We start from the raw sequence: 21,136 nt of genomic DNA, 5'->3' as shown, positions 1-21,136 counted from the left end.
ATTTATTTGTTCGAGGAGTAAATACAAACTATGAAGCTAAAAGCTTTTTGACTTTCATGGGATTGAGAGGTCGAAAATACTATTCAGAAAAACAATCTCCAATTGAAGATATCTAAGTAAACATCACAAACATGTGTGTAAAAAATGGAGGTGATTTTCACTCTAAGGGTTTTTTCAAAACTATTCCAGTAACTCCAAGCTATTTTCAGTAAATTTTTAAATTATGTTTAAGGTTATACAAGGTACAATAAACAGGTTTTTATGTAAATAAAAAGATTTTAAATTATAGTGACTCTTGAATTTGTATATTAGTCCTTTATTTTACCTTATTTTAAAATTTAGTTAAGTGTGATAATTTTTAAGACAATCTCCTTGAAGAAAGCTAGATATTTTTTTACAAGATTTGCAATAATATGTCATTTTTTGTTTTTGTTATGGCTCTGGCGGTTTTTGTCCTCAAATACTTATTAGAATATTTTATTGAGGGATTCTAAATTAAGTACCTGGAAGATTTAAGATAATCTTTACTAGAAATAATATATGGAAATAGAAATGAAAGACCCGTAACCAAAAAACTTTCATATTCAAAATATTGATAACCACTTTAAGAAATGCTAGTCGACTTCGGTCCAATTATTACAAGTAGAATGATTATTTAATAGTTATATATATAAATATATATGTATATATATTACAATTTTAAGTAAACAAAATTTTCTTTATATGTTGATCAATTGCGTAAAAATTTTAATGCGATTTTTGAGCTGCTATAATTTTTTTTTAATAGGTTAACTAAATTGCCCTCTTGCGGAATTACAATTTAATGAGTATTTATAAAAGTTAGCATTTTGTGTTAATCTAACTTGACAAATAAATTAAATTTAGAGATATATTGCAAGTGTAAAACCAGCTTCTACTAGATTCATAGAGGCATGGCGCCAAATTTTTTTTTTATTCTTAATTACATGTAAAGCATTTTTTACCATGTTGTCATTAAACAAAGTCTCTACCTCTAGCCAATTTTTCAATTAATGCTTTTTGTCCATACAAAGCAGTGGAGATTAAAGGCTTATTTTATAGATTTTTCATTAATAATTGGACAATTGAATTATGCTCTTCGGACTATTAAAAGGTAATTGACTTATAAAATAGATTTATTGTTTTTTCTTAATTTGTAAATTAAATTTTTTTTTAATTTTGTAATTACTAATTAATTAAAAAAAAAATATATAAAAATACTTACTACAGAAATTTAAATTAAATCAATTGCTTAGGATTAAAGCAATAGTTTTACGGATAAATACTAAAAATCTTTACTGGTGAATTTTGTAACAGTTTTCTTTCACTGACACATTTTAATCGGTTGCATAATTTTTTTCGTGCGTTGTTTTTTTGCATTTGAATCCACTTATCTGTGTGAAATATTTTCTCTAAAATAAAATATAACTTAAGCGTAAACAATTCCAAGTAACGCCTGCAATAAATCTGTAGATAATAAAGTGAAACTTTTGCAACATCGTGGTCCATAAGAGAATAAATCAATATTGCAAATAATATATACTTAATGGTGGTAAGCAATCTTTTAATAATTTATTGTATGAATAAAAGAATCTTGAATTAACTATAAACGAATCTCGAATGAATGGCTTAAATAAATTAGGATATTTGCGTACATATCGTTTTATATAATTCCTAATTAGGACTTTTTAAAAACAATTTATTTATATAGCGATTGCTTTTTTATTTGGTGTGAAAAGCTAAACTAAATTATATCGCGATCTAAAAAATAATATGTACAGCTCATTTTTCTGATTACTATATACAGATTTACTAAAGAAATATAACGTTTTGTTTCGATCTTTCAGTTAAGTTAGAAAAGTAATTAGAAAATGACTTTACAAGTTTAATGCGTTTATATACTTAACCAAATAAACCCCAATTCTTATCTAACATCAATTTTATAACGGTCATTAAAAAACGCTTGTGATAGCTTAGAAGATTTTTATATATTTTATATGATATACATAATATCGTAAAAAATCACATCAAATATTTTTGACTCATTATTAGTCATTATACTATTTTCAAGTGATAACATTTAATAATAAAAAATTTAAAAGTCAAACTATCTTATATTTAATTCAATTATATCATAAAAAAAACATCGAATCGTTTGAACCTAGCATTTCAAATTTGATACGAGAACATGCTTCACACAACAAACAAGATCTATATGTGATGTAACATATAATTTGTAGAGCTTAGAGCTAAAAAAATGGAAATATAATTAAAATTATATAAGTACATAAGTAAACAAATCTATGGCGAGATTATTATTTTAAGGAACAGGAATATGAATAACATATTAAATGTTTTAGAGAAAAGAGTGTAGTAGAACAATTGAGAAAATATATAAAAAACTTATTCGATTCTATTTTCTTTCAGAAAATGAATCGTGAAAAAAAATAAAAAACATAAAAAATAAATTCACTTAGTTTCGATAAATTTTCTTAAGACTTTATAAAAACGCAAAATTTGGAATTATTATTTTTGTATTGTATTATTAAAAGTATTAATTTTTCTCTTCTGCTATTTTTATTTTTCTTTCATCAAATTATGTATAATAAAAAATATCACTGATGGAAACTTATTAGCACTTACTTCAAAATCTGACTAGGGAAGCGATCGTAATTAATTCAGCTCAATTTCCGGCACGTTATACAGCGCCGAAAATAAAACAGCAGTAAATGACTTCCCTTTTGGTTTTAAAATATAACCAGATTATGTAAAATAAAAAAACTACCACTCCAGTACTGCCGGTATCCGATTCGTAAAAGTAATTAAAGACAGAACGGTATAGTGGTGTTAACGAGCTCAAAACGAAGGCTTTTTGGCGGCCTTATAAATAAATTCTTTTTTCGGAATATTTATATTGCTCGGCTGTTCTGAAACACTACATGATATAATACTTAGATATCCTTATGTATATATGTATGTGTGTGTAAAGGCGTATCAAAGTCCGCGAAAATACCCTCATAAGAAACGTGCCTCGTTTGTTGATGTTAAAATGTAATTTTCTACCATACAAACGAGTTAATTATCGGTAAGAGTTATATGCGGGGATTAATGTTGTGTGAACTTGATTTGCGTGTATGTGAATGTATATATATACGTATGATGCATACATAATTAGTGTATTTTGCTAATTGAATCGATTCATTTATAAAATAAACAATGTGCGATGCAGGAATGTTGCAATGGCATATCATAAACCGAAGCTCAAAATTGTGTTACGATAAAATTTGGTTGCGATGCTGCAAATTTGAAAAAACACTAATTAAAAATCTTATATATGTAACCATAAGGATACTAAATTATTAACGCTTAAGATTTTTTGCAAAGATCGTTTATAAACTAATTAATCTAGATCAATTGATTAACTATGTTAGACTTCTCTGTTTTAGTCACAGAATTATAACATAGTGGTTGTAGCATTCCGTTCATATGAAAAGCATGTCCCATTCTAAAATAAACTTTAAATTAATTTCCACCCCTCAAAAACCACCCTCCATAAATTCGTTCAAAAACCAACTTCACTTGTTTGTTTGAGCATTGCTCGATTCCAAATGAATTATACCAGCGATGCGCGAAAGGCGTGAAGAATTAACCGCACACCTTGCAAGTAATAAATCAACCCTTTGACTTCGGGGTTTTGCAGGCAGGGTAGAGTGAGAGAGCAGAGCACAGGTGACCTGGCACTTTATTGCACTTTGGGTCGCATTTGCATGCTTTTGAATTGAACGCAAAAATACGAGAATAAAAGACAGAGCGCGCGCACACACACGTATAGAAAGAGGGAACAACAATACATTCTAGCGTCAATCCCTGTGTGATGGTCCAGCAACGACAGCCTCCTTTGTGTCGCAAAGGCTTTTCTGCTAACAACGGACGGGTGGGTGGCAGATTCCGTGGGACGGGCAGATGGGTAGAGATTTGCCGTAATAGATGTAAAGCGAGAGGATTTCAGTTACACTCGGCGAATTTGGGGACGCGAACTTCAAATAGAAATTTTCCAAAGTCAGTCAGGGTATCCTTGCTCACTCTCCTTCCATCTCCCGCACCTAAATCCGGCGGCGTGAATTATCCGAGTTTTATACGCTGCAAAAGATGCGAATAAAATCGAGAGACGCCAATTTGCGTTATTTTATTGCGGTGCTCAAACTTTAGCTCTGGGATGTATAAGTTACGACAGATTTGCTGAATAATTCACGTATTTACTGCGAAAAGATGATCGAATTGAAATTTAGCGTTTAAACGCGGTGGGAGATGATAAGGTTTTATGTTTTGCAAATTATTTTGTGGTTTATTATTTTAGCAATAATGAATTTTGTGAGTGTAATAATTTAGAGAGTTGGGAGTAAAATAAACCACTTTTTTCAAACTGTTTTATTTATGTTATTTTTAAGTAAATGTTTATTTTATGCACATACTAGGGTTTCTGACCCGGATCGGACCCAGAATACATTTCATTCTAATATTATAGAGTAATTTTATTATAAAATATTTTTTTAATTTCAAGCAAAATCAGTCGCAAGTTTGGAAGCACTTTATAAAATGCAACAATAAGAAAACCACACAATTGCAACCTTGTCCAGCGAAAAGTTTTGTATGTTTGTGGTACAGTCTTAACACAATGTGTAGTGAAGTTATTAAAGAGTCATCTTCATTGGCCAAATTTATGTTAAGATCATTTGCTGAAAATTTGGCTGGTATGACCGTCGAAGATGAAATACTATTAATGGTATTTCAAATAGAATATTTATTTAAAAATCTATATTTGACAAAGGTTACATTTTACCTAAAAATCAGGCATAATGCAACTAATTGAACAGTTTTATAAAGAAAATAATACTGACATGATATAAGTTGAAAAAAATCAAGGTGTAAAGAGTTCAATTTAGCTAAACATTGTATGAATGGTTAAATTATATTTTTAATCTTGGTTTGGTATTTGTATCAGGAAAATGCGATGCCATGGAAATTATATAGATTTTTATAATAATAATCTTATAAAAATATAATTTTTTTAATAAAATTTTATATAATAATAACGAATAACGGTGCCAACATTAGGGTGAAATTTGGACGCAAAAACTCGGTAGAAAACCTTTTATGTCTGAATTATAGAATACATTTCTCCGTCATAAATTACATTTATAAAAAATATGACTGAGCTGATTTCGACGTAGAAAATGAACATGATTATTAGGTTTTAGTGTATTTTTTTTAAATTAAGATTTATTATCTGGGGTTTGCAATTTAGATTTTTTTTAATAATACATGTTTCAAACATTTAAAATAAATTTATTTAAATTAAAATATACAATGTCTTTTACTAAAAAATATTTTCACTAGTCTCTGGATCCCAAAAATGACCCAAAGCTGTAATTCGACTCTTCATAGGAATAAAAAGAGGGCGAAAAATGATAAATCTTACTATGTACAAACTTTTTTTAAATTTAGGATTGTAAATGCTTTATATTATATTTATTATAACATGACCATTAATTACATTTTTGAAGCCCTATTAGTGGTATTAAAAAACAAGCTGTAAATATAAATTGTATTTATTTTACCAACTAATTAACGAACACGTATTGTACTGAAGAACTGTGAGAGCAAGAAAAATTTCTAGAAGTTTGCAACAAATTTGGGGTATCTCTTTAAAAAAAAATATTTTACTGTATCAAGTACATGTTCGCTATTTTTTTTTATGTTGTTAAAATATGTTTCATTAGGTTTATTCCTCATTTCTGATTCGGTTATTTAATACTTGCGATATTTTCTGTTGCAATTATGGATTATATTTTCATTAGAATACTTTTTCTTGTACATCAACTGTTTATTTTTAGTTAATGATATTGAAGGCACATCTCTGTATTAAAATAACAGCACCGTTTTCTTTTTATGATCTTGTGATTTGCTTTGGAATATTATATGGTTCTTACATATACACATATATTATGTGATACAATGGTTCTCTTCAAGGTGTAGCAACTGAATGCCCTATTGCACTAAATAAAAAATATATATTAAAATTAATCATAACGAGAATCTAATAATCGCTAAAAATTTTCGAGATAAGTAATTATTATTCACAATAAAATGAGTAATATATGTATAAATTTATGTGGCGCATTTAAAAATAGTTGAGCAATCTATTGGTAGCTTGCTTCACTTGCTTCACTACCTGGTTTTAATATGTTAAACCCTTTTCTCAATTCAATAAATCGAAAATATTTCCTTTGTAATTTGTTACAATTTATGAAAGCCGTTTTAATCTAATTCTATGTTTGATAATAAGCTTTTTAGTAAAACAATTTGTAACAAAGGATTGATCTACGTGATTAGTTTTAACAAATATAATTCTTATTTTATTTCATAAATAAAATATATAAGGATGCATTGTTTTATATAATAATTTCAATTAAAAATTAATTACAAATTTATTTATCACGAAGTTTAAGTGTAATCAAATAACTTGTTTCAATAATTGTATTTATTTTGTGAATATACGTATATACTCCTTAACAGCCTTATGCTAATGCACCCTTAATTCAAAAAACAATAACTTACAGATACAATTATATTATTAATTAATTAAATAAATGTCTGAATACAAAACGTTTTACTAATTTTAATTTAATCTTAACAAATATATAATGATCGGTCAAAATTTAAGCTATATTATAATTAAATTTAGCACAGTCTGACTTGGCAGAGACTAATGTGAAATTTTACTTCAAAACTATTCAATTAGTTATTCTGATTTACAATAAAATGAGGTATATATGTATGTATAAGTTTATGCGTTCCATTTAAAAGTAGTCGAGTAATTTGACTGGTAGCTCGCTTCTCTTCACTACCTCTTTTTAATTATTTTATTATTTTAATAACATTGAAGTGTTTTCTTTTTGATTGATTGTTATATTAGAAATCTGATATAATTAAATTTTTGCCTGAACCATAAGCTGTTTAGTCTAATGGTTTATTTTTCTGAAACAAAGGAATGATCCACATGATCAGTTTTAACAAATATACTGTTCTGATTTCATTGCGAAAATAAAAAATGAGAGAGTTTTTTGTTTTAAAATGATAATTTATTTTGTAAATAATTTTATATACTGCTTACAAGCTTAGCACTAATGTACCCTTATTTGAAAATATTATCTTGATATGTACTTGCTATGCGTCTAGGATAATAATTTACTAAATAACAATATATAAATCAATGTCTGATTTGGAAGTTTTTATTATTTTAATATCTATAAAGCAATAATAAATTTATTAATCTAAGTAAAACTAGTATACTTAAATACTATTCCACGTTATGTCTTAAATTTGGTAAATGTATAAAAATATATATTAAAGATGTATTACCAAAAATGTAAAACATTCAATAATTTATACAATTTTTTAAGTTTATATGATTTACAACATATTATTACTAAAAAGTCCAATCTAGTTAAAAATAAAGCCTGTTTATACGAACAAAATAGTTGACTATTTTTAAATTTATTACTAGATACAGAAAAAATAAAAATAGCTAGATTAAAAAATTTAAGACCAAGAAAATTTTCGGTTAATATATCAGAATTTCTAAGATAATCATTAAAAATAACATTTAGCTGGTTTTCTTAAAGAAATATGAAAAAATGTATTTTGCCTTTTTAATATAAATTTTGATTAAAATTCGTTATTTTATTTTGCAATTAACTATTTAAAATGTAATAGTATGTATATACACATGTACTTAAAACTTTAACTATAACTTCTTGTAGCATTAACGAAAATCCAAGCATCGTAGCTTCATGGCATACCAAACTACTCGTACCATACACACTATTGAGTATTTCACAAGTACCTACACACAGTAAGCTGGTTTTTCGCTTATACAAGATGAGCTCGATAAGAAAACTCTACGTTCGAGCTCGGCTCCACTCATGTTCCTTGGCACAGAGCTTTCCGTATAAAGTCGTACAGAAAATAAGATGTACAGCGTGCGAAAGCTCCAGACAAAACTGCCATAATTGCTTCACATAAAAGTTGCACATACGTATGTGTGTAAGTAAGTCTTCAAGGAATATAGTTTCACGGTTTTGCGGAAAGACAGTCAAGTAGTACGGCAACAAGCCGGCGGTAATTGCGACATCGGACAAAAGACGGTAATAAGTACGCAACAGATGTATAAGGGCTACAAGCAAAGGGCTACCGCTACTGGCAAGAGAAGTCGGTGGTAATTCTTTGAAATAACAAGAGGCCACTTAACCAATTTGAGTAGAAGCCTTCAAAGAAGATTTACTCACTTAAATAAATTTCGATGTTCGTCCTGTTGCCGAATCGGAGGCGTTTAACTTTCGACGTAATTGGTATATCGCAAATAATTATTGTTAGGAAATTTATTTAGAGAAAATAAAAGTTCAAATTACTTTTCCATCACGTAATAAAGTATATAAGGTTATAATTATTTTTTTAAAGAATGGAAATTCGAGAATAATTAATATAATAAGTACGCATCAGTACAGAAAAAAAAACTTTAAAACCCTTAAAAAAATAATTGAAAGCAATAGTTAGAGAGCAGTTAAATGTAAGATTTTTAAGAATATTTAAAATATATTTTAACTGTTAATAGAAATAAAAGTGTGTTTTACATTTAGCTGCAACATACATATGTAGTATGAAATACGTAGGTGGAATGGATAAAATACATTGACGCTACATGGAAATAATTATGTTCTTATAGATTTTTTTAACTGCAGTTTTAACGATTCACAAGTAATGTTCAAGGGCAAAATTTTGTGTTGTATTTTCAGCAAAAGTCTCTTATGTTCGATATTTAAAAATACTGCTACAAATATTGAAATAGTTGTTTTGTACTACTCTGTGTAGTATGTTTATATTAAAATCCTTACCTTGCGTGGTGTCAAATCTTATATTAACTGATGACGAATGTTGTAATTAAGAAATATCTGAATTTATCCAGAGATTATGTACAAATTGGGGCAAAACTCTAAATGTAATATAATAGATTAATGTTGTATAACGATTGTCACTTCTAAATATTACACTAAAAAGCAATACTTTGTATTGCTGCCTTACGTTATTGCCAGGTTTAAGACAAATTACAGTATTGCAGGATGTGTAATGCTGCAAACATCTGCAAGGTTAATTGCTCGTGATGACTATGTCAACAGAGGCGACTGTAAGGTCATCGAGAACACCTGATTAAATCATATCAATGTTAAAAACTTAACTTGATTAGATTCAAAGGAAAAGTAAAAGTATTTTTTTACAATATACATGTTTGGTGTGTCGTGCTTTTCATTGTAAAATACTCATTGAAATGTGAAAAAACACATTTAGAAACAAAGCACTCACAGAATGGTGCATATCTATTACGGACTTTTCTCAACAGCACATTTGCAACTGGTAAATGCGAAAACTTTCTGCGTCCATTTCGCGTCATCAATTTAGACAATGGCCGCGATCTGAAAAGAACACTTTCAGCCGTAGCGAAAAAGTTTAAAATTCCAGCGTGCACATCGCCCATATGGTTTTCGAGAAAGTTGGTCCGGTTGGTCCACTTGCTTCGTTCTCCCTATGGGTAATGCCTACGTATGTATCTTGTACCACACAGGATACATAGATATCCGCGGACAATGAGAAAAGTTTGCCTCGCCGAGTGGAGAAAGTTACCGGCGGATAGGCAGCCCACCAATCACGGTGTAAACTTTTATACCCCGCCTAATACTCCCTTAAGCCCTTCTTAATTGAGATAAGTTCCTTATTGGCGGCGTTACGGGCCACTCGAGACTAAGAATACACCCGGCGATCCTTGCGACGTCGACTTTTGCTATGGCTGTATTTTAAATCGTGACTTATTGCCTACGCAGGAAACGTACCTTACCTGATCGAGAGGGTTGTATGTATATGCGCCTAGGATAAATAACGAAGGTCAACATTTTGAAATTCGAAAGATACGACGCTGTGTTTTAAAAGTATAAAGGTTAAAATATCTTGATTTTAAATTAATTGAATTACACAGTACAAAACTAAACTGTATAGTTTCAGGGTATTAGTAGGGTAACAATTAGTATCAGATCACGAGAGATTTATTTCATTACATTCGCATTGAACTACTACAGACTATATATTTTAATATTTAATAAAAAAAACTATGAGTTACAAATATAAATTGCCAATATTAATATTCAAGGATTTTTTTAATTAAGTTCTTACTTTAATGGAAATTGTTTATGAATACAACAATTGCAAATATGCTTCACGTTAATGCTACTAAAGTAATTAATACCTTTTATATAAAAAAAGTTAATACTATAGTCATTAATGAACGGTATAAATGGGGTTTAAATAAAAAATACTAATAAATAAGACATAACCTTTATTTACTTATTTTAATGGACGCTTTAAAATAAAATCAAATTAATTGTGAAATTAATAATTTTACAACTTTTACCATTAATTATTTGGACAATTCATTTATGGGGTTATATTGGTATATATGTATCCCAAAAAAAAATATTTATATATTTTTTTTATTCCGAATAAAATTACAGCTGTATGTAATTCATTAATCAAAGCTAAACAAACGTTAGACAATAAGCTGTTGATTTCAGAACGCTACAGATTATTTAAATCGTTTTTAATTTAAAGAGCAGGTAGAGATAATCGTATTACGTTTTTGATTCCAATGCCCTATAAATGTTTTTGGTTACAGCAAGCTACTGCCTCTGATTAAAATCACCGACAAAAGTATAGTTAAGGCTTAAACTTTTAAATGCAACTTATACAGTAAGTTCAAAATGTATTTTCGGCCACCTGATTAACATCTTTAGCCCAGAGATTTTTCAGTTAAGTTTGTGATCAAGGCAGTTAGTTGCCTTAAAATATGTAACATAAAATATTATTAGCCTTGGATAATCTGGTAATTTAATAGCTAATAGATGTATTTAACGGACAGTAAACGAACGCCAAAGCTATATTTTTTAGCTGATCCAATTTTACTGAAAATATTACTACAAGTAATACTGCAAAATTTTATTTTATAGGCGTTTCTGTATACATAAATCTACATTAGAACTCTAAATACAAAAAAAAATATTCCTCTCATAATGTATGACCTAAAATCTTATAAAGAAAAAAAAAACATAGCTCATTTAAATATTCTTCATAAAACTATTGTTACGGATATAGCAGCGTTAAAAGTAGTTCATATTTTACGAGAAAAATAATCGTATAATAAAACTAATTTAAAATATTTTTTATCTTTTTATTTAAAAAAATATTGTAATAAATTCGGTGCTATATGCCAGGCATTAGCCCAATGCGTAACAATTGAGTAAACACAATCAACAACTACTGAGAAAGCAGTGAGACACCAGAATAAAATCAGTGACATCTAATTTATTAAATATAAATTATTATTACAGCTCACACCTACATATAACTACACTATGCACAACGTTTCTCGATTTGTAGGTTATGAAAACCTGAATTGTAATGATCGGTCATGATTAAAAGTATACTATAACCATAAATTCTGATCTATCAGTCGCAATAAAAAATAAAAAACTCTTGGGTTTATATGTGATTCGAAACAAGGTCTTTCAATATGTTGTTACCGGCCTATACCACTAGTCTATTGTGATGGATATAAAACATTAATATTTTTTCTGTCTATTTTTTGTATAAACATTTTAAAACAGATTATAATCACATTACGCTAACCAAATTTATAAAAAATATTTACAAAATGTACGGTAACCTGATATTAGGTTTTTATATAATACTAGCATCGTACTTGCTAAAAAATCAATAAAAAACTATATAGATGTATATTTAAAGAACGAAAGTATTAAACTTATTAAAAAAAAATATTTTTGGCAACATAAACGTTAAATATACAAAGTCAAAACTATTGATTGAGTTTAGTTAATGATATTTAAAGGTATTAAACTGTAGCGTATATAAAAAAATTAAAGCTCCTACTCTGCAATATTAACTGAATATATTTCTTTTAGACACGAAAGTCCAGTCTTTTATATATAGGATTTCTTATATCAAAATATTATATTATATTATGAAAAAAAATATTAAAATATAATATAAATTGTAATAAATTAAATATTTAATAAAATAATAATGTATCTTGTATATGTATAAAATTATATAATAATATTTAAATTTAATCATTTTATAATATTATAAGCCATATTTTACGGAATTCCTAATTTTTGTTAACATTAAAATAACGTAAACATTATTTAAATATGTAAATATAAATTTCGTTCAAAACAATGAAGGGCGGATGTTATTGAAAATTAAAATTATTATTAAATCAACAAATTAACTTACCTAAAAGACGCCTATTCAAGATTCTGGAATTAGATCTTTTTGATCTATTCGTATCCTTTGAAAGCCCAGCTAATGAAATTAGAGATCTTCGATATCGCTCTTCGGCTAATTTCACTTTTCCTCTCTGCAACAATATTACAAAGAATAAATACAGTGTACAAATAAATATATTTTAAATAAGGTTATAAATATACGACATAAATCTAGGCTTTATTAATATGGAGATTTCTTAATACGGATGCTGCGAAATCGCGATCCGCATATAAAAATTGCCATAACTGTAAATACATAGGGAGCGGAAACGTGAAATATAATTTTATCACCCCATCAGTTATCACCAAATACGGCCATCGTAAAACCGATCGGTTTATGTATGTGTATGCGAATGTACGATTTTTATGGTAGTTATTAAAAAGCCGTATTAGAACCACCGACATAAGAAATGGTTATTGAGGCAATCTTTTCATTTTTTGAGCAGTGGTTTTTGCGTGTCGGAACATTTGTTGTATGATGTTAATTTTGTGGAAAAAATGATGATATTATGCTGTTGGGGTAATTAAACGCGGAAGTAGTTTATGGCATTACCAACAGAACTTAAATAAAAAAATTTGGGTATTATTGATAATATATACAAACTCAACTTAGTATAAAAATATTATGTAAAATTACAATTCATAAATAATGTCTACTTCTTAGAGTTCTACATAATTAATTAATTTTGAGTTATTAAATAATTAATTATATATTTATATATCTACATACATTAATTGACTAGGTCAGGGTTTCCCAAACTTTTTCAGCGGCGGAACACTTTGTAAATCCGAAAATTTTGGCGGAACACTTAGCTTATTTTTTAGGTTGGGTAAAAAATGTTATTAAATTTATTTAAAAAACATAAAAATACCCAAAAAAATAAAACTCTTAATGACTCTGATGATTTTGAGTTCTTAAATTACAATTTTGTTATATCAGGCACAATATTGGTCAGTTGTATTCTCATATCTGTCGTGGCGTCGAGTCTATTTCTGTATTTTGTTTTAGTTGCAATATATTTAAAAAATCCCACTTCGCATAAATACGTCGTGGAAAATGGAAGTAAACAAACCAGAGCTTGTTTTGACACATTGGGGAAATCTCCAGTCACACTCGCCCAGAATCAGTTAATGGCTGATCTTTATATTTTTCTTTCAAATCAGAGTCATTAATTAAATTAACTAAATTCTCATAATCCCTTGCACTTAAGCCCACTGGTTTAACTGTCACGGAAAATGGATACCGATCGTCCTTACTAGTTTTCGGAAAATATTCCGAAAGTTATTTTCAAGTTTTATAGGTATTCTAAATTTTATCAACTTGAAAATTCAATTCATTTAAACATTCATCCAAGACAGGAAAACAATCAAAATTATTAGATTCAACCGATAAAATCTAAAATTGTAATTTTTTTTCAAAGGATTAAATTTTATCTCTCATATTTAAAATTATAATACTTTTTCCTTATAATAAGTTAACATCATTGCACTTTGTAAAAATATCCGCCAGATATGCAAGATGTATCAACCAGGAAGGATTTGGTAAAAATTTGATAAAATATTGTTGCAAATTATTTTATGCCTTCAAGAAGACTAATAATTCATTTCGAAGTTCATAAAGTCTTAATAGTGCTTTTCCTCTGGATAGCCATCTCACTTCAATATGTAATAAAAGTGCTTTATGTTCACTACTCGTTTCATCGCACAAAATTTTAATCAATCTGGATTGAAGTGGTCTAGATTTTACATAGTTTATCATTTACACGTCTTCTTCATAACATTTTTTAAATTTGTGGAAATTTTTGTAGTCAACAGTGCAAGCCTATGCAAAATACAGTGACTGCTAGTATCTCTTGTAGCTACTTTCAGGATACGTGATACAACACCTTACATTTTTCCTACCATTGCACGAGCACCATCTGTACAAATATCAATACACTTTTCCCAGCCTATCTCTTGTTTTGTAATGTAATCATTAATACTGTAGTTTTTCCATGTAGATATGCACACGTGAGTAAATCTTATTCAATACATTTATCATATGTATAACGAACAAATACCAATAGCACAGCTAGTCATGTGACATCTGTAGATTCATCCATTTGCAAGGTATATTCACTGCAAAGTCCAAGTCGACGAATTAACTCTAGTAGAAATATCTTTAATGCGTCGTGAAACATTTCATTTTCAGTTTCAGCCATTGTAATCATTTGAAATTTGGACTTTTCTAGTGAGTCACGCTGTCTCTTAAAAAATTGCATGTCTTTTCCTTTGTAATCAGAGTATGTCGTTTCGAAGTGCCTTCGAAGTTTAGCTGGAGCCAAAGAACTGTTTGCGAGTATTTTTTGACACAAAACACACATTGCATCAGGAACATCTGAATTGCCAATATACTTAAATCCAAAATTTAAATAACTTTCATCGTACTTTCATTTTGGCCTGTTCATAGATGACACTTGTTCTTTATTCGATTTTGAAGAAATCACAGTTTTTGGATTATTTTCTTCTTCGATGTAGACATATCAGTAAAAGTATTTGGCCTTTATTTCGTCAAATTTCCTGTTTTCAACCAAAGATTCATGGGTAGCTTTTGAATAATATGTAAATTCTGTAATTTTTTTTTGGCAAAATGTAAAAAATCTGTAGCAATCAGATCGTCTGATTGCTACAGTTTGCATAAAAATCGATTCATTTTTATGCAAACTTCATTTAATACATTTACATTTCCAAAAGAATACACCCAATCCTGTTTTAACGCAATAAATTAGTTTTAAGAATTAACACGTAGAATAAAAAGGCGTGAAAAATTATCCGCCATAACCTTTTGTAAATTTGACAGATTGGATCCTAAGATTGAAAAATCTTGTATAAAAATCACGTACAAGTGAATTTGCGTAAATTAATCGTGTAAAAAGTGGCATTCGTGGCACCAAAGAAATTGCATAAAAGTGACATCACATAAATAAAGTTTTCATAACAAACACTGACATATGAAACATTTTCCTTCAGAATTTGTACACATCAATGTTGAATATTTAACACATATTTTAAAGTTTTTTTATCAGATTTATAAACAATTTTTATGTATTAGCAAGACTAACAATATTTTTAATCTACTCCAAATTTTTGTTAATTATCTATTTCGGCTCCGCGAAACACCTATTTCGGCTCCGCGGAACACCAGTGTTCCGCGGAACATAGTTTGGGAAACCATGGACTAGGTTTTATTTAATTCCCAGTTTAAGCTTTATTGCATTAAATTTATTTTATATTTTGGGTTGAGATATTTTACCGCAGTGTAATTTACATTATTTGCGAAAATAAAGCAGGGTTCATATCTTTCTAGTTAGCTTGTTAGCAAATCGACAATATTTCCTTAATTTTATAAAGAAAAATATAAGCATGTAATGTAAATATTGTGCTAAAAAATTCGATGAAAATAATTGAAAAGTGGGCGAATGCCTTATATATGCAAACAAAACCAAATGGGTGATTATTAATTATAAAATAAATTTTATTTTAAATTCCATACATTTTTTTATTTATATATACTAAGCTATAGTGACCTAACAGGTAATTCCAACGCATTACGATGATCAAAAAACAATACATTGTATTAGTACAATACAAAAAACATGTAATTCAAGTAAGATAAAAAATAGTACATAATTACGAAGAAAAAATCCTAAAATAATAAAATAAATTATATGAACTAGACCAGCAGCTTTTAGTAGCTGACAGACCACAAGAACTCCAGCGTTAAGGAGCCGGATGACGACGGCTATAGACGAGTTTGCTAATGCGGACGCGATCGTGATTCTCGAATACTGGGATTCCTCAAAAATAGTTTGTCGACAGCAACCTTCAGTAGATTTAAAAAATGCGTAGCGACAAACAAGTTCCTGTGAGAATTCACTGAATCATATCCAAATGCTCATAAAAAAAGCGCTAAGATACAAGAACGAATGTTTTCTTATAAAGGTATCTCAAGAACCTTTTCTGAACTTTTCAAATAAAAGAATAAATTTGGTTATATATTATTTACAATTATAGATACCGATTCAAGAATGCTACGAACTAAAGTGTCATAGTTAACAAATAATCTTCATATGCTCTCAAAAGTGATTTCAATATATTTAGTGAATGTTTCTTTAGCATAAACGTTCTTATCGAGATTATAAAAATATTCTAATGGTGAAAGGACTCTATAAAATTAAACATTATGTTACTTTCCGACACTAAATCGAGAGAAACCCATTTCTATAGAAAATCTGAATCACTCTGTGGAGAGAAGTCCATATCAAATAGAATCCATTTAAACAATTATATATAATAAGTAAATATTTGTAATACAATATATTTACTAATATTAACGAGAATGTCTTTAAAACATTGAATAAATATAGATTTATTAGTTATACAAGTTTTCTTGAATAAGTTAAATGGTATATTAATATGGAAATAATATTTCGATGATAATTTAAATAAGCAATGAAATAAGTAAATTTTAATATTTTTTGCTATATATTTTCAGTTACTTTTTATATATGATTGTATATTGCTATTTATTTTGCATTAATAAGTGTAATTTGTTTGTATAACTCCTTTAAAATGTTACATCGCTAAAACATTATAATTAACAAAACAGCATACTTTAAGCACAAGTCCAGTGAAAATTCCGTATTTATGTACTAGCGGAAGGGTTTCGGCCCTCGCAAATTAATATATTCCCTGTAATAAAGATATTTTAACGGAACGCATCGAGTTTTGGATATTAATATTTCGTCTCTTGATTTTAATATTATCAAAAGTTTTGTCGTCGCGGGATTTAAATTTCAAATAATCTGCCCGTTGAAGAATCCGTAAGTGGATACGGGCAACGTCAAAAAACCCGCAAAGTTTTCTCATTTTCTTTAATTATAAAGGAGTTATGTATGAGGTCGTCTGCAAAATGTATGAGTTTTTCTTTCATCCGACCGAGCTCGCGGCGAAAGATACACATTATACCCACTTCGTCTAATGTACTTTTAATGAAGTCACGTTTCGCCTCCCCAAATTATTTCCACTTTAAAGTACATAGTTGGTGGCCCCGAACACGCCCCATGGGGCTTTTCTTTTTATTTTTTACATCCCAGTTTTTTATCCTTCTTGTCTACGTTGTATCGAAGAAAATTTCATACTACTGGAATCATACATAAAATATTACCTTTTGAAAAAGTTTGTCAAACTAAATTTTCAGAACTGCCTTATAATTAATTATACATTTGTATTAAAATTTTGAAATATGTTCAGGAGCTACGTAATTATATATTGAATAAACTATTACAAACTTTAAGTTAAAACATGTATTTTATTATTCAATAATAAAAACATTTAGTACTGTAACTTAAACATATTTTTTATTTGCCTTTGTTAAATGTGAAAGGACTATTACAAATAATATAAAGTATCCATCCTATTTTTAAATTTATTTATTTGTAAATCCTAATAAGTTAGAATAATTATATATAAACATTTATAGCATTACTTGATGTCTTTTGTATGCCAATATCTTAATTGAAAAAGTTGACAGTGAAATGCAATAAACAAAAAAACTATGAGCCTATACAACTCGCAGACAAGTGCAAGACGTGATGATAAGAAATCCCAAGGAATTAATATACCCGAAAAACAAACATAATTTAATATATGACATTGTAATGTGCTTACAGTGTTGCAAAATATCCACCTGTCTCTTACGGTCACACAGCGATTTTTATAATAGACGACGAAACTACACAAATCCATGTCCCCAAATCGTGTGTACATTAAGAAAAACCATAGCAAAGAAACATCCTACATTTTTACCATGCATATAAAAGCGCCTATCATTCACTTATTCATCGTAAGCTTTCACTGTTAATCCTGACAACATATGAGTTGCTTAGATCGCACCAGTGGTGCTACGTCAAGCATTTAACAAGAATAAAGCCGCTTCTCTCTTCACGTTAACATTAGTTGACGTGAAGAGAGAAGCGATAACCGATTAAACAAGGCTATGATAATTACGTATTTATAGTAATTACACAAACTGTGCGTGACTCAAAAATATGTTGCACAATAATAATTATTAATATATATTATGCTGACACCTAGCTTAGAACAACATTTAAAGAATCCACCCATTGAACTTTGAAGCGTAAAAATCATATTTAAAATTTAATGAGTCAGTGTTTTACGAATTATTTACGTTCAATTTAAATATTTACTTGCGGAGTTCTCAGTTCATTATTGCGGAAGAATCTTTTCAAAGTGAATAATAAAATAACCATATTAAAATTGTGTTGGTTTCTGATCTAATTGTTGTTTATTAATAACTCTAAAAATAAAAAATAAGACATTATATAATATTATAACAAATTAAGGCAGCCCTTAACTAATTTAAGTAGAGTGAAATATGAACGAAAAATATTTAATTCACTGTATAAAAACAACATGCAAGTTTGTGAAAGTATCTTCATGAAAAATTTTTTTTAAGAAGCACCCATATAAATTTAAATGGGTTATTTTAAATAAAATGTCAGACCTCAGTTTCTCGTGTGATTTAACTCTGCTATTCTCGAGTTATTTGAGCGATCGTAGAAAGTTTTGACCTATTTTCGAAACTGTAGTTCATTCCTTCAGGTATTCCTCAAGCTTCTTTAAATGCATTGTTACGGACTCCTTCCTTCTATAGAGCTATTTATATGCTCTATAAAGATGGGCTTCTATCATCCATCTGCTCTTTAGTATTTTTTGTCATAATATATAAATTTTCTCAAACCCATTGCCATCAGATTATTTTTACGAACTCGATGGGAACATTTTGGCTAGAGAAACTTTGACTAAAGATTTTGGAATTACTTTTGACAGAAAGTGAAGGTTTTTTCTACACGTAAACAACTTCTGCGATAAATCTTCCAAGATGCTCGGCTTTGTTATGAAGAGCGGATTTTAAGGTGACAATTCGTAACTTATTCGCATCCTCTATGACAATCTTGTTCGCAGCATTCTTAAATCTTTAATTTGGAATCTCCGAATATTTTTTCCTAATTGAAAAAATACATAAAAGGTTCTTTAGATATCTTTATTAGAGGATATTTGTGTATTGTCAATTCCTGTTAACTAACGTACTTAAAAAACATTGTGATAAGACTGTCATGAAATAATTGTATTCTTTTTTTATTATTTGATGTAGCTTATCTTAATAAACTTATAATTATATATAAATTTAGCACACTTAAATAAAGTTCATACAAATAACATTATTCCAAAGGATTTACGTAGCGTATTTCAGTTACAGGAAACCGCGCATGTATCGGATACGAAACGGGCATTCGGAAATTGGGTTTGTTAGTCGCAATAAGCGAAATTCTCTCACGTGTTTACGAATGGTACATACATTAATACACATTATATAATATGTAAATATACAACACAATACAAACACAAAGGCGCATAATAAACGACCCGTTTATAAAACTGAAGCCTTAACAACGACCGTGTACAATATGAGGTCTTGAACGTAAAACGAACGCTTTCAGATATTTTCGACGGAAAGATATTTCGTGTTCAGGAAATTAAAGAGTTCTGGTGTTGTAATGCCACACGTACTACGTGGTCACGTTATATCCGAATTGTCATGCTCGAAAAGTTGCATTTATTAATTTTTGTGACAGGTAAATACGTATTTAATATATTTTAAATTAAATTTTTATTAAAAATCTAGTTAATTTCACAACGCTATTATCATATGGAATAAATACGGTTTCTGGTCATAATTTTGTTCGCGGTTTTATTGTGTTATTTTTTTCTGTTACGCCAAACATTAGGCTATAAACATAGCTGGGTTAAGCCTAATGGGCTCACGAAACCCGACGACAACAGTAATAATGTGACATTAGCCAAAATTACTACAGTTTTTAAAGCTGTTACACGTTGATGCCGACTGATGATAAATGCGAAAGCAGGGAAATTTGTATGAAAGGCGATATGAGCTCGCTCATTCAAACGAAAATTTCTTATTAGATTTGCCTTTAAATTTTTTATTCATCATGCACGACAATCACGGTAAAAAATGAAGGCTATTTGTATCTGAAATTAGGTCACAGCAACAAGTAATTGATTATTTTTACATGAAACCAGAGCGTATTTTTAGAATTACAAAAGTCGGTTAAATTAATTGACATTATAACAATATATTTTTAAAACGTAATTTTATTTAATGTTACACTGATAAAAATGTTAATCGAATTTAATTTAAGTAACTAATATGTAAATCGTAATTTGTATAATATTTTAACTTTACATATGCTTATATATGTTTCAAATTACGTTGTTAAAAATTTGCCATCAATATTTTTCATGAATATTTTACCATATTGATACATTAAATTTCATATCGAACGATAAACCAGCATATTGTCATTTTGTGAAAAAAGTAAATATCGCAGCGCTCGTTAGCGACGTTTGTCACACAAAATATTTTTCCCTGATAATACTCAAACTTATGAATAAAATCACATTACTGAGATATTGCTCAAGTGCCTTTCTTTGAAAAATCAATATTTTAAACCCAGACTTCTGAGAAGAATCTAATTAACGAATAATTTTCCGAGCTTCGAACAGCGATAAAACCGCGAGCTGAAAAT

At 28.7% G+C, this 21,136-nt stretch overlaps 1 protein-coding gene across 1 annotated transcript in view; it reads right to left on the bottom strand.

Moving 5' to 3' along the window:
* LOC148227409 (protein O-mannosyl-transferase Tmtc2-like) overlaps positions 1-21,136 on the bottom strand; it is a 284,374-nt gene that overhangs the window by 5,038 nt on the left and 258,200 nt on the right. The window contains exon 9 of the mRNA XM_088201697.1: positions 12,436-12,559. Within this exon, the coding sequence (XP_088057823.1) occupies positions 12,436-12,559 (124 nt within the window). The remainder of the gene's footprint in view (positions 1-12,435; positions 12,560-21,136) is intronic.

The sequence above is a fragment of the Plectrocnemia conspersa genome, unplaced genomic scaffold (genome assembly GCF_051122295.1).
Source record: "Plectrocnemia conspersa isolate PC_06_02 unplaced genomic scaffold, ASM5112229v1 ptg000013l, whole genome shotgun sequence".
NCBI classification, from domain to species: domain Eukaryota; kingdom Metazoa; phylum Arthropoda; class Insecta; order Trichoptera; family Polycentropodidae; genus Plectrocnemia; species Plectrocnemia conspersa.
The sequence above is the reverse complement of the archived record's forward strand: the minus strand, read 5'-3'. Positions and strand labels throughout refer to the sequence as shown.